We start from the raw sequence: 15,446 nt of genomic DNA on the forward strand, positions 1-15,446 counted from the left end.
TTAAGGGGCTAATAATTTTGATCTTAAAATGGTTCATAAAAAAATTTAAACCGCTTTTTATTCTAGCGGAAATAAAACAAAAGTCTTTCTCCAAAAGAAAAAATATTATCAGACATACTGTAAAAATGTCCTTGCTCTGTTAAACATCATTTGGGAAATATTTAAAAAAGAAGAAATAAATCAATGAGGGGCTAATAATTCAGACTTCAACTGTGTGTAGATAGATAGATAGATAGACAGACAGACAGACAGACAGACAGACAGATCATAACAACAACTGCTGCTTAATTGAAGGCATGTAATAGCGACACCCGGTGGTTATTTATTGAATCACGTTAATTTTTGTATAGCGGGCCAGATTCTATTGATATTTATAAAAAGCCTCGCGGGCCGCCACAAAACAGATTGCGGGCCGCAGATGGCCCGCGGGCCGTAGTTTGGACACGCCTGCCTTAACCCTTCCCCTTACAGACATTTTCGCATGTGTTGTTATTCTCACCGGAAGTGACAAGCCCATGTGCGTGGATTCCTTGACCATTTACAATGGACTTTGGGCTCACGCTACCCTGGCATTTCTCGTAACTTGGTGACCATCAACCATTTTCACAGAGGATGGCAAGCGGACAAATCTGTCTGAGGTAATCACTCTGCCGTTATTACTGAAACGTGTATATTCCATACAAAGTGTGAAGTGGATTGGTTTGCTCTACTTACATGAATTGCGGTGCGCTCAGGTCATTTTTATAATAGTTCAGATGTTTTCAACTAAGTGGGGCTGGAAAATGCGTGCGGTTCATGTGCACGCTGCTTGCACAACATGTGTGCGTCGCTCCCATATGCGTGTCGTGCAAGTCGCGCGCCTCTGTTGTAAATGACAAACTTACACCCAAGCTTATAGGCACTGCTTTAGCCTTCATACTGAAACTTCAGACCGAATCTTTTTCAATCGATTTGACAATGGTGTTTGGTAAATAAATATCGATACAGATTTTATCGCCCAGCCCTACAACAACTGTCTCTTATGATTCATTTATAAACATTTGTATCAAAAAAATCTGCATTTTTCAGGTTGCCCAAGTTAATGCACACCCAAAACAACAAGATCACGACACCAACCTCAATTATGGCTGTGTCTGCATACACAATCATCCTCTGATTAATGCTTATCTGATCGTGCTGCTTCTCTGAAGTAATTCCTAACTTAGGCCCAATTCTACCCTTACTCCTACCCCTCGTTTTGGGTGTTCCCGTAAAAGGTTCGGGGTGTCGCAGTTCTCTTTAGCTTGAAGAAATAGGGCTGAGGGGAAGGGCTAGATAGCCCTTCGAGAGGAGATTTTTCAGGACCATTGTGTATATTTTATACATAAATACAGATATAAATAGAGTCCCAATAAATAAATAAATAAAAATACACAATAAGCAATAAATTAATAAATATAAAATAAAAATAAATAAATAAACAAAAACACATAACAATAAATAAATAAAAAAGATAAATAAATTAATAAAAAATTATAAATAAATAACAATAAATAAATAACAATAATAAAGAACAATAATAAATAAAGAACAATTAAAAAACAACTAATAAATAAATGAAAATAAAAAATAAAAAAATAAACAAATAAATAAATAACAATAATGACTAATAAATAAATAAAACTAAATAAATAACAATTAAAAACAAATGATTGATTAATTAATTAATTAATAACAATACATAAACAAATAACAATAACAAATAAATAAAAATAAATAAATAAAGAACAATAATAACTAACAATAAATAATAACTAACAATAATAAATAACAAATAAAAATAAATAAATAAATAAATAAAAATAAATAGATAAATAGCAATAAAAAATTAATAAATGATAACATAAATTTATTAACAATAAATAAATTACAATAAATAAATAAAAATAAATAAATAATTAAAAATAAATAAATGGATAAAAATAAATAAATAAATAGAAAAATAATCTGTGTTAAATATTGTTATTATAAAAAAATGCAAACTGTTAAGAAAGACAATAATGTACACTTGAACTCAAAAATAATAGACAAAAACAAACCATATATGTGTTAAATATCATTTTAAATGACAAACTTGAAATATATACAGTTGATTTTCATCATTTCTTTATTTTTAGTACCAACAAACTTTGGTAATTTTAGCAAGTTGAGCGAAAAACTAAACAAAAAGCATCCTCCACAATGTCCAAGAATGCGAATGAGAAATAAATAGCACAGTGAAATAAACATATACATTTTAAAACATCAGCAGTAATACTACACTCTCTTCCATTGACTTACATAAAGATGTGTACGCTTCTTACTCTAACACAGTTTGTTTTAAATAAAGCTTTTTAGGTTTACTTGGCACATGTACGTAATAAATAGCTAGTTCTCTTTACCAACAAACATCGACGTTTCTTTGAGATCCTCCATCAGGTATGGTTTATTTTTTGTTGTTGTAATGCGCTCCAATGCACTGAAGTCTTTCCAAATGTGTTGTGTTTATGGGTTTACAGTCTAAACTGGATCTGTTCAGCCAGTGGTTCAATCTACTGCTGTCAATGTCCTGAATATATTTGGTCTTGAAGTCTTCAGTTTTGCAATTACTGTCTGATTGGCTTAAATGTCTTTAACAGCGCAAAACCACCATCTGTTTTTCTTATATATCAATTGCAAAAGTTTTTTTTTTTTTTTTTAACTAAAAGTGTTTGTCTTGTTTCTGTAATCCAAATATCTAAAAATCTCTTGACAAGTTAAACATATTGTTGTGCTTTCAGCGGTAAATACAGTGGGGGAAACAAGTATTAAACATGTTATGTTTATTTCTGGCAATAATATTCCTAATGGAGCTGTTGACATGGAATTGAACCAGATCAACAACAACAACTTTCCCCCACGTCACTCCCGGTGTGGTACATTCCGGGTCACTACCGGTGTGTGGTACATTCCCTTTCAGTAAGGAATCTGTAATTGTAAATTTTTTTCATCACTTGTAAAAGTGTTTTGCGTCTTGTTTTTTTTTTCTAAAATGTAAATTTGTTTCGTCATGGGTAAAATTGTTTTTCCTTTGTAATTGTGTCTGATGACAGGTAAAAATGTTTTTCGAAATGTAAATTTGTCTCGAGCTTTGTAAAAGTGTTTCACACTTTGTAATGTTGTTTTGCATTTCCCGGCCACCGTACCATCATGCATCAATGCTGCGTACGCACAAAAACTTTGCATGCGCCAGATTTCACGCTCACGTTTGGATTTACTAACGATGAATGAGAAAGTGCGTTGGTCCATGCCAACTTCATGCCTGGCATACTTACGTTTCTTGTGAGTGTTTGTTTTATTTCCATTGGCGACTCCTAGAGGCGATTATGTTAAATTACACACCACAAAATATCTTTGAGCCGTGCAATGGCAGCTGTTTGGGACGGGATTATCCGCATGTCTAGCAGGTATATAAGGTTTCCATGCAGTTGACCAGCCAAACATTAAAGCGCAACTTTCATCGATCGATCACAATGTAATCGGAGCAATCGACTCCACGCACATTGCTATAAAGGCGCCACCTGAAGACGAACTTGCATACGTGAATTGGAAACATTTCCATTCAATAAATGTGCAAATAATATGTGACACTGAAATGCGCTTAACATAATACACACACTTATTAATGATTCCTACTTGTCTTACTCGTGATGAAGAGTAGGAAAATTCTAATGTGTAGCAGGGGAAAAAAAAAGAATGAGTTCATCAGACGCTGGATTCGAACCGAGTTCATGATCAAACAAGTCAAAACATGTTGCCATGCACTTTACGAGCTACGTATGCCGCTTTCTTTAGTTATGCTATCTCTGTCAATCAAATGGTGATGGGCGGGAATCACTCAACTATATTCCAACGAGGTGTGCTATTTGTACTCAGCCTAAATAGACACTACAAAATGTAACACCTTTACATCGGACCATTTATTTTTTAATTCACTCATTGCGATGTTCAGACCCCACTGTGTTAACCGCATCAGCTAAACTCTCCCACTCTATTTTTTTTCTTTTGTTATCAATTCCGGAGGATAAACTTGCAAATAACACTGTTTTTCTCTGGTCTACCTCCGAAAGGAGCACCACCAATTCACATTCTGTTTAAAGTTTCTCTTCTTGCTTGCTTTTGCCATTGCTTTTTTATTTGGTCTTGTCAAAGTAGAGTCATTACCATATTTATACGGGGGAGGAGGCAGGGAGGGGTTTTGCGCTCAGTTTCACGTTAATTCAGATGTACAAACAGAATATGCGCAGGATTCTGAAGCTTTTGGACTTTTAAAAATTGATGGTAAATGTAAAAAAAAAATGTAATAGATTTTTACGAATAATTCATGATTCATCAGAGGCCTCGTGTACGAAGACTTGCGTTAAATTCATACTAAAACATTGCATACAGACAAAGCTGTAAATGTGCGTACGCAGTTAAAAATTTAGATGTATGAAACACTGCGTACGCATATTTACAGCTGTACGCAATAATTTAGTATGAATTTAATGTAAGCCTTTATACATGAGGCCCCTGACGAATCATGAATTATTCGTAAAATCTATTAAAATTTTTTTGCACATTAACCATCAATTTTTAAAAGTTTTGTCAAATCATGATTCATTCGTGAAAACGAAATCGAATTATTATTACTTTTTTCCTATATTTAGAAAATGGTTATTGAATGAGACCCAAAATTTCCTACTTTTTGATTTGAGAACTTTTAGATATTTGGACTAGAAACAAGACAAAAACTCCAGATAAGAAAAGCCTTTTTAACATGATGGTTAGTGTTTGCAGCGCTGGACGTATCTGATAGGTAGTGTTTGTGGATGTTTAGCTTCAGGGTTTGCTTTCAGGAGGTGAAGTAGGAGCTCTGCATTGAATACAGGCGATCGATGGGGTTTCCCACGCGGCTCTGCAGGGCTGCGGCATCCGATGCGCTCATGAAACAGTCGCTCAGGCTGGTTAGAGATGTGTCGCTGTCAATGTCGTGGAAAATCGAGTCGTTTCCTGAAGAACAAAAGGAAGAAATTTAGGTTAAAGATAGTAAATACAACATCAAACGGTAAAACTCAATAGATGTTGTTTGACAAATGTTAGCAGGTTTGACATGCTTTCCCAGGAGAGAACCCTGAGCTCGGAGATATTTGAGCCCAGGGCTCCCGCCTGGTCAATAGAGCATGTAAGGGAAGTACGAGATCAGGTGGTTCTCGAGAGCTCCCCGTGGTAAAGGAGGAAAGGTGGACAAGGGGTGGATGGGAGGTTTCTTCTGAAAACGAAGGTAAGGAAGTAGTTCTAGTGAGGCTACTTATAGTGAGTTTGGATTAATCAGATTGGCTAACTAATGATTGTAGATGGGTGACCAGCTGCAGTCAATCATATCACGAAATTAGTTTGTGAAACTTCACTTAAATATGACCAGTAATGATGTCCGAGCTGACGACCATTGAGTTGATTACGCCAAATTCTGGAAATTGTGTTATTCGTTGTGATTATTTAAATGTTGCTTATTTTGAATTAAAAACATTGGTATTGTTTTGTCTGCAAATGAATTTAAACATGTCCTGAAACATGGCGTTTTTTGTTTTGTTTTATAACATTTATAAAAACAATAACAGACTGGATGGAAAGTGACGGTGTACAGCCATTTTCAGATCTCTCCACAGATGTACTATAGGATTTAGGTCTGGGCTCTGGCTGGGCCACTTAAGAATATTCACAGAGTTGTTGTGAAGCCACTCTATTGATATTTTGGCGGTGTGCTTTGGGTTATTGTCCTGCTGCAGGATGAACTGTCGCCCCAGTCTGAGGTCAAGAGCACTCTGAAGCAGGTTTTCATTCAGGATGTCTCTGTAAATTGCTGCATTCATCTTTCCCTCTATCCTGACTAGTCTTCCAGTTCCTGCTGCTGAAAAACATCCCCACAGCATAATGCCAACACCACCATGCTTCCATCGAGCTGAGCTCAATCTCCCCTCACCCTGCGAAAGGGGGGAGCTCTGGGCTCGAGGATCTCTTGAGCTCAGGGCTCTCTCCCGGGACAGCACGCCAAACAAGCTATATATAAATCATGAGCTGCATGTGTGAACTCTTGAAAAATCAATTAAGTTAACTCAATTGTTTATACAAATTAAAGTAAACTGAACATAAAACAATTAAGTTGTCCCCATTAAAAAAAAAAATCAAAAATCAAATTGTTTAAAAAAAGTTGCATGAACAAACCAGCAAACATAATTCTTTTAAGAGTAGCACAGCTAATAATCAGACATGCCAATCTCACTGAACAGAAGCTTTTGCTATAATAAGTTTGCTCCAGGAGTTTGTTCAGTCCTGGAGGACACCATTTACTGTAAGCCATAAAAGTATGATCAACCAGCAGCAGAAATAAGACTCTGGGCTGCTTTTCAAAGCTTATATAAAAGAGCACAAACTAGTGATTTGCGTCAGGTCTCAGCGGGACAGATTGCAGTGATCATTGTGCAATCCAGCAGCAGATACACAATCACTTTCACTGCGTGTAATTTTATAGGCTCCTCAAAAACTAATTGACACTGTTACATAAGGGTGAAGACAGTTTAATGGCACATTTATTTTTATTGAGCCCAAATGCAGCATTAGCAGAGACTTCTGCTCAATTGCATTCCTGAGAAACTTAATAGGACGTGTGTGTGTGTGTGTGTGTGTGTGTGTGTGTGTGTGTGTGTGTGTGTGTGTGTGTGTGTGTGTGTGTGTGTGTGTGTGTGTGTGTGTGTGTGTGTGTGTGTGTGTGTGTGTGTGTGTGTTTGTGTGTGTGTGTGTATTTAGTTTTGGTCAAATCACTTCAGAGAAAAGAGGATACACACTACAATAATATCTGTTAGTTAGGAGTTTTGGTATTTTGTCATTCACAAGTGTTTATTTCTGGGTGTGAATTGTATTATGGGATGTTGATCTCTGCTCTGTTCACTTTTAATGTTACAAATTCAACTCTACAGTTTAATACAGTAACTTTTATTGACATTTTAGTAGTTTGAAATAATATAAGAAATAAAATATAGAGAAATAAGTTTGTAAAAATGACAGAAAATGTACTGGTAGTTTATTGGAAAGTTTTTGTAATGTAATACACAACACCAACACAGACAATATATCACTTAAACTATTAATAATGTTCATGAAAGTCACTTTTTACAACTTCTCAAGGTTAAAAGTTGTTGGAAGAAAGTTCAAAATGCAACTCAAAAGCATAAATAAATAAAAAATAATAATTAATATAATAATAAAATACAGAAAATTGCTAATTTTAAAGTGCAAGATGACCTGTTTTTATGTGTTTGGCATCATCGTCCAGTTTTGTGCATATCATTTGATATTGATTGACTTTTTTTCCACCTTTTTCATTAGAACGCATTAATGCAGCGTTGGTGCCATTTTTCCATTCATTTCTTCCATAAACATTTAAAAGTCTTCATTAAAGCTTCATGAAATATGAACCAAAGGGAAAAAAGCACGTTTCAAAGCAAACAGGTATAAAAAAAATCTCTTCAATCATGTCGACAAATTCACTGTTTCTGTTGTCTTATAAAACTCTCAATTGGAAAAAATCCACTATATTTACAATCATTTCTTAACATTCAGGAAACACGTCGAAATCTGTGCTCTAGTAGTTTTATTAAGGGGTTTTCAAACTTTTTAATCTCAGGGACCCCCATATATGATGACTGATTGCAGGGGACCCCTTTGCCTAAAGTTTAAAGGCATTTATGTATTACAAGAATAAGAATGTAAACTAAAATTCTTTATAACGTGAAGGTACTATAGTTCATATTTCACAGGCATGCAAAATGGTGTTGCTTTCAAAACTATTTATTTTATTAATTGGCAACTCACTATAGCCAAAAATTATTTTCAATTTTTATATTTCGTAAAAAAAAAAAAAAAAAAAAAAAAAGGAAATATTTACGTTAACTGAACAAGAGAGCTTTTCTAAATAAGGCACTGGTAGATGAAAAGGTAAACCTGGACATTTGTAACATTTGTAATTTCTGGTGTTTTTTTCCTCTATCTTGTATTTATGGAAAACTGCATGATATGGTAACACTTTACAATAAGGTTCATTAGTTAATGCATTTACTAACATGAACTAATCATAAACAACACATGTACCGTATTTATTAATCATAATTGAACATTTACTAATGCAATATTAACATTCAAGTCTATGTTTGTTAACATTAGTTAATGCACCATGAGTTAACATGAACTAACAATGAACTACTGTATTTTTATTAACTAACGTTTATTAAAATGAATAAATACTGTAGTAAATGTATGGTTTATTGTTTGTTCATGTTAGTAAATGCATTAATTAACATTAACTTATGAACCTTATTGTAAAGTGTGAATATAAAATATTTAAAATATTTACATAAATATTTACATAAATAAATATTTAAAATATTTACATAAATATTTACCTAAAATATTTACATTGAATTTGTGCATCAGCTTACTGTGTTGTCTGACAAAGGCACACAATCTACCTTTCGTGCCGCTTCCTCTCCAAATAACTCTTTGACGATGTCTTTGGTAGCTGGTAATAACAATGCTTCGCCAACTGTGTGCGGCTTCTTAGCAATCGCGATGTGGAGTGATGCCAAATATGACGCTTTTAAACATCTCTCAGGGACTAATGCTTGCTGCCGAAAAATATTAGCCTGTCCGGCCAAACACAGCTCCTGATGTTAGAAATAGTCCGTCGATTTTTCTGCCTCATTGGGATGTTTCTGCTGTAGATGGCGCTTGAGCTTGGATGGTTTCATGCATTCATTAAAGAGAATATCTTGACAAAGAACACACCGGGGTCTATCGACTCCCTGCTTTAACATGCAGGTAAAACCAAACGCAATGTAAGATTTGTCATTTTTTCTGGTTTTCGCCTTAACGCTCGCCAAGTCAGATGTGCATAATCTGCTTGTGGGAGCAGGATTCTTTAAAAATCTTTCCACCATCTGTACTGCACTAACAGCCGCTAATTGCTCCACTGAACGGTATGCAAAACCCTAAAAAGTGTAAAGTATTTTGGGATAAACACATTTCAATTAAGCATCCACTTATATAAATCATAAAACTATATATAGATTAATAATTTATAGACATTAATCATTTTAGGATTGGAAAAAAAATATCTCATTAAAATAATTTTTTGTTTCTGCCAAGTTTTTCGCGGACACCCTAGCACTCTCTTGCGGCCCACCAGGGGTCCGCAGACCCCAGTTGAAAACCCCTGGTTTTATTAGCCTTTGTATACCCAAAGTTCGCACTTCATTTGGTCGCTACTCTTTCAGTTTTTCTGCTGCTGATGCTTGGAATCATCTGCAGCAGTCTATAAAGCTCAACACTTTTATTCCACTATCATCTTTTGAGAATTCAATCCAGTCAACAGTACAGGATCACTGTGTTTGCTTTTAGTGTTTAGTTGGTTTTATATGTTATTATCTGCATTTGTGATATTGTTATTGTTTTGTGTCCCTGCTGCTTTGTACTGTATCTGCTTTTTTTGTTGCCTCTTGGCTTTGAAAACCTTGCAAAGGGGACTTTTATGAACATTTTTAATAGTGTGCAGTGATATATTGTCCGTGTTGGAGTTGTATATTACACTGCAAAAACCTTGTGATAAACTGCAGCACATTTTCTGTTATTTTACAAACTTATTTCTCTAGATACTAATTCTTATACACTATACAGTTGAAGTCAGAATTATTAGCCCCCTTTGAATTTTTTTCTTCTTTTTTTTTATATATTTCCATATGGTGTGTAACAGAGCGAGGACATTTTCACAGTATGTCTGATAATATTTTGTCTTCTGGAAAAAGTCTTATTTGTTTGATTTCACCTACATTAAAAGCAGTTTTTAATTTTTTAAACACCATTTTTCGGACAATATTATTAGCCCCTTTAAGCTATATTTTTTCTTGATAACCAACAGAGCAAACCATCGCTATAAAATAACTTGCCTAATTACCCTAACCTGCCTAGTTCACCTAATTAACCCAGTTAAGTCTTTAAATGTCACTTTAAGCTGTATAGAAGTGTCTTGAAAAATATATAGTCAAATATTATTTACTGTCATCATGGCAAAGATAAAATAAATCAGTTATTAGAGATGAGTTATTAAAACTGTTATGTTTAGAAATGTGTTAAAGAAATCTTCCCTCCGTTAAACAGAAATTGGGGGAAAAAACAAACAAGCGGTCTAATAATTCAGGGGGGCTAATAATTCTGACTTCAACTGTATTACCTCAAACTACAAAAATGTCAGTAAAAGTCACTTTGTTAAACTGTAGAGTGGAATTTTCAACATTAAAAGTCGACAGAGCAGAGATTAACATCCCATAATCCGATTAAAAAACACTTGTGAATCACAAAATACCCAAACTCCTAATTAACACTTGTTTTTTTTAACAGTGTACTCTAAGTGTGTGCGTGATCTTCACACAGGGCTCACCATATGGGTTCATGTGGTCTCCGGGCATCTGCGGCGGCGTGAGGCCTTGCTGGAAGGGGTCTGTGCTGTATCCGCTGCTCTCCATAGATACCAACGCATGCGGAGGAGGAGGAGCGAGCGGTGTGTAAGAGCTCATCAGATTCTCCATCCGGCTGGACATCACATCTGCAGAAAAAACACCCGTTAGCCGAGTCATGACACACACACAGTGTAATTATAAATGTAATTACAGAAATGAATCCCAGATGTAATTACCTGCGGGTATTTAACAGTAGTGAAAAGAGTACTGAAACATCATACTCAAGTAAAAGTACCATTATTTGCACAAAAATGTAGTGCAAGTAGAGTAAAAGTATATGTTGTAAATATTTCTCAAAGTATAAGTAAAAAGTAGGCATTTTAAAAAAGTACTCATGAGTAGTGATTAGTGAGTATTACGCCATAAAAAGCCGTTTTGCATTTACATGCAGTTTGTGCAGTGATGTGTAAACGTAACATTCTGTAGTGCAGTAATCTTCCTATATTCATTTGTTCCTTCCAACTTTCTTTCATTGTTTGTTTGTTCTGTCCTTCTTTCATTCTTTAATTTGTTTGTTCCTTCATTCATTCGGTCCTCCCTTCATTTGTTCGCTCATATATATTTTTGTTCCTTCCTTCATTTGGTCCTTTGTTCATTCGTTCGTTCCTTTCTTAGTTTGTTCAGCTCTTCCTTGAATCCTTACTTCATTTGGTCTTTTGTTCGTTCGTTTGTTTTTATTTTTGTTCCATTCTTCACTAGGCCCCTTGTTCTTTCCTTCCTTCATTCATTTGTTCATTCCTTCCTTCATTCCTTGGGTCCTTCCTTCATTCCTCCCTTCATTTGTTCGCTCGTTCATTCGTTCTTTCATTCATAATTTTGATCCTTCCCTCAATAGGTCCTTTGTTCGTTCCTTCCTTCCTTAGTTTGTTCAGTCCTTCCTTCATTTATTTGGTCCTTCCTTCCTTCATTAGTTCAGTCCTTCTTTCGTTCGGTCCTTGATTCCATTTTTCATTCGTTCCATTTAGTGGTTGTTTAAGGAGGCTGTTTGGTGATTTCAGTCATCATACAGTCAAAATCGTTTTTTTTTTTTTTACAGTCGACATCTATTTTCTCATCAGTGACATCCAGTCTATTAAAAGACTGAGCGTCAATGTGTGTGAATATTTTAAACATCTTCTTGGACATTGTTAATGCTTCTAAAAGGTTTGCTGCATTTATAAAGCGCCCATGTGTTGATGTTGTTCAGTATCATGTGATTTACTTTCTATGTGCGATTTGATTGGACAGGAATCACAGGACTGATTTTTCTACTTTAGCCAATCACCAAAGACAAGAAAGAAATAGAGTGGTGACTGCAGGTTAAAGGAAAGTAGTGGGTAAAAAGTACTGATACTCCACTAAAATGTACTTAAGGAAAAGTAAAAGTACACATTTATAAAACTACTTAGTAAATTACAATTTCTGAGAAAAACTACTCAATTACAGTAATGTGAGTATTTGTAATTAGTTACTTTACACCACTGGTATTTAATCAAGTATAAGCACAAGTCAAAATGTATTTACATTATAAGTACAAAATAACTTCAGTGTAAGTATATATTAGTTAAGGCCACTTAATATAAGATGGGACAAAACTTACAAGTTGTACCTCTTTTCAACAGGTAAAACCAGCAACAATCAACATTGCATGATTATATGCTGCCATGGCTTTACATTTAAAAAAGGTCATTAAAACGGCAGTCAATGGGGCAAAAACAGCCCTGAACATAATGAAAGGGTAGTCGATTTGCCCACAGTTTATTAGTGATTTTTTTTTTTTTTTTTTACATTTTCAAAGCATTTTTCTAACATATATGGCTTTCATTGGTCAAACATTGTGAATGTGCACTGCTTTTGCACAGATTTTTGTTAAATTAGACAGTATTTAACTGTAATATGAACTGTATTTAACTGTAGGACAGTTATGTGGTATATTACGGGGTTTTAAAGTTGCATTGTGAAAATGACTGCAATGTTTAGTCAATATATACATTACTCCAATACATGCAGCAAGATAAATGGTGCTAGCCATTTAAATACAGTATTTTTGCTGTAACACATATACAGCAGGTTACTGGCAAACTGTAGATTCTACATGCAGGACATTGTTAATAGTGTGTGTTTGTCAGGCCCGGATTAAGAATTCAGAGGTCCCTGGGCACAATGACTTGTAGGCCCCCTACCAAGCCACACCCCTATAGTTGAATTAAAAAAATAAGATCAATATAATATTTGTTAAATAAAATTTATCTATAATGCATTGCCCGCATTTTTAAGCTAAATGAAATACAGTACATATATATTCTAGTCTACAAATATTTAACTTATTTTTAAAGCATTTAAAGCACGCTTTGAAAACTTCTTATAATGCAAATGATTTGGATATAACACCTCTCCAATCCAGTTCTATGAATCTGAGGGTGCTTTCACACCTGTGAATTGATTCAGTTGTTCCGAAACAGAGATTACAAATGTTACATTGTTGCTCTTTGCTCTTGGAGCGGTTCACTTTCACATTGCAAAGTTTCTAATCGGACCAAAAGAGCTAAAACAAGTCACGTGCGAGTAAACTCTCCTCACATTGGTCAGAGTGTCAGGGTTTATTTTGCAGCGTCCCGCTAAGCTTTCAGGAGAGGTGGTGGTTTGGTGGTGATTGACAGGGTGCGCGCGCGCGACGTGTCAGAGGAGAGATGCGGTGGGGAGGGGTGAGGAGGGTGCACGACATAGCCTATTTGAGGACCGGGAGGGAGACTCGAGATTACCGGGAGATCATCACTCGTTTGCGGGCATCCGGAGACTCGCAAAATTTCTCGCCCTACTCATAATTCTCTCTTCATAAAAATATGTAATACACATATACTGTGATATAACCGCACTCGGATCGGATCGCTTTCTCACTGTAATCGAACCGCTCCAGGGTTCGTTTCAATCGAGCCGAGACCACCTCATTCAAGCGATCTCGGAGCGATTACTTTGTCGCGGAACAGAGCGCGATTACCCTGTTCACATATGCCAAACGAACCGCGCTAACTGGGCAAACGAGACACGTTCCGAAACAAAAGTGTAGGTGTCAAAGCACCCTCAGTCTTCCATAATAAACACACTTATTAATGATTCCTACTTGTCTTCCTTGTGATGAAGAGTAGGTAAAATCTGATATGTAGTGGGAAAAAAAACAAGAATGAGTTCATCAGACGTCGGGTTCATGATCAATCGCATCAAAACATGTTGTCATGCGCTTTACAAGCTACGCCACTCACACTAATGTTTGTTGCTCTCTTTAGTTATGTTATCTCTGTCAATCAAACGGTGATGGGCGGGAATCACTCAACTAGTGTACATATCTATGTATTCCAACGAGGTGCGCTATTTGCACTTAGCCTAAAAAGACACTACAAAAATCGGCACCCCCCCCCGGGCCTGTGCCCATAATGCCCATTGGTTAATCCGGCCCTGGTGTTTGTGTGTGTGTGTGTGTGTTTGTACCTTGTCCGAGTCTCTGAGAGTTCTGCTGCTCCTGTTGCTGCTGTTGTCGGCGTGCTAATTTCTTCATCTGAGCAGGAACAAAAGAAAATTATTAAAGCATGTTGAACATCATAAATGACTAAGAGGAAAAATGAAAGAGTTACTGAAGACACTAGTGCCTCGTGACAGCCATTCAGCGTTATTTTAGAATTACTTATAATACATTATTTATTTTGTATGCTATTTTTTTGCATTTTAGCTTTTACTTCTATTTAATTGTATGCTTTTGTTATATTTATTTTTAATTATTGGTACTTTTCCAAGCTTTCATTGTATTTTGATGTAATTATTTTGTACTTGTGTCATGTGCTTTCGTCTTTTTTGTTTGTTTTTAAGTTTCATATTACTGTTTAGGTTTATTTTATTTTTATTTCAGTTTTATTTATTTATTTATTTATTTATATATTTATTTATTTATTAATTAATTAATTAATTTATTTATTTATTCTTTTTAGACCAGTTAATTTTAACTAAACCTAAATTAGACATTTTGTATATATAGACATTGACTTTTTGTATGTATAGAAAATTTTAATTAAAATAAATAAAATGATAAATTATTTAATTAATTTATTATGTTATGTAAATAAGCAATGCATCTACTGTAACAGTGCAATGTTAATAGAAATTGCAAACAGAAAAATATACAAACTATATCCTCACATATATTTACAGTGTCTGAGTCTTTATGCATGAAAAAATAATGCTGCCTTTTAAAATTTCCAGATGATGATAATTGGGTGTGAATCTGTGTATGTGCTCACCTTTGCTCTCTGGTTCTGAAACCACACCTGCACGACTCGAACACTCAAACCCGTCTCAGCAGCCAGAGTCTCTCTCACCTTGAATAACACACACAAACACACCACACACATTACACAACTGTACTATGCCAAATGCATTACATACAGTTGAAGTCATTAGCCCTCCTGGTAAATTTGAATTCTTATTATTATTATTTATATTTTCCCCCAATTTCTGTTTAACAGAGAGATTTTTTTTCAACACATTTCTAAATGTAAAAGTTTTAACTCATTTCTAATAACGGATTTAATTTATCTTTGACTAAATAATTTTTGACTAGATATTTTTTCTAGATAATTGTATTCAGCTTAAAGTGACATTTAAAGGCTTAACTTGGTCAATTAGGGTACAGTTAGGGTAATTAGGCAAGTCATTGTGTGTAACAGTGGTTTATTCTGTACACAATCCAAAACAAATATTGCTTAAGGGGGCAAAAATTTTGACCTTAAAATGGTTTTAAAAAATTGAAACTGCTTTTATTCTAGGTGAAACCAAACAAATAAGACTTCCTCCAAAAGAAAAATATTATAGTAA

The 15,446-nt window shown here is 34.9% G+C and overlaps 1 protein-coding gene across 4 annotated transcripts in view; it reads right to left on the reverse strand.

Annotated features, from left to right (window-relative positions):
• Positions 1 to 2,198: 2,198 nt before the first annotated feature.
• lmx1ba (LIM homeobox transcription factor 1, beta a) overlaps positions 2,199 to 15,446 on the reverse strand; it is a 118,130-nt gene continuing 104,882 nt past the window's right edge. For 2 of the 4 annotated variants that reach the window (XR_012405926.1, XR_012405925.1), the window contains exons 5-9: positions 14,873 to 14,950; positions 14,070 to 14,136; positions 10,526 to 10,690; positions 4,792 to 5,049; positions 2,675 to 2,740 (exon numbers count right to left, since the gene is read on the reverse strand). Coding sequence is in view for 2 of the 4 variants with exons in the window: in NM_001025168.2 (NP_001020339.1) it covers positions 4,892 to 5,049; positions 10,526 to 10,690; positions 14,070 to 14,136; positions 14,873 to 14,950 (468 nt within the window). In the remaining 2 variants the exon portion in view is untranslated. Of the gene's footprint in view, positions 5,050 to 10,525; positions 10,691 to 14,069; positions 14,137 to 14,872; positions 14,951 to 15,446 lie in introns of all 4 variants that reach the window. The other 2 variants (NM_001025168.2, NM_001362592.1) reach the window with 1 other exon arrangement.

Source organism: Danio rerio, chromosome 5, assembly GCF_049306965.1.
Source record: "Danio rerio strain Tuebingen ecotype United States chromosome 5, GRCz12tu, whole genome shotgun sequence".
Taxonomy (NCBI): Eukaryota; Metazoa; Chordata; class Actinopteri; order Cypriniformes; family Danionidae; genus Danio; species Danio rerio.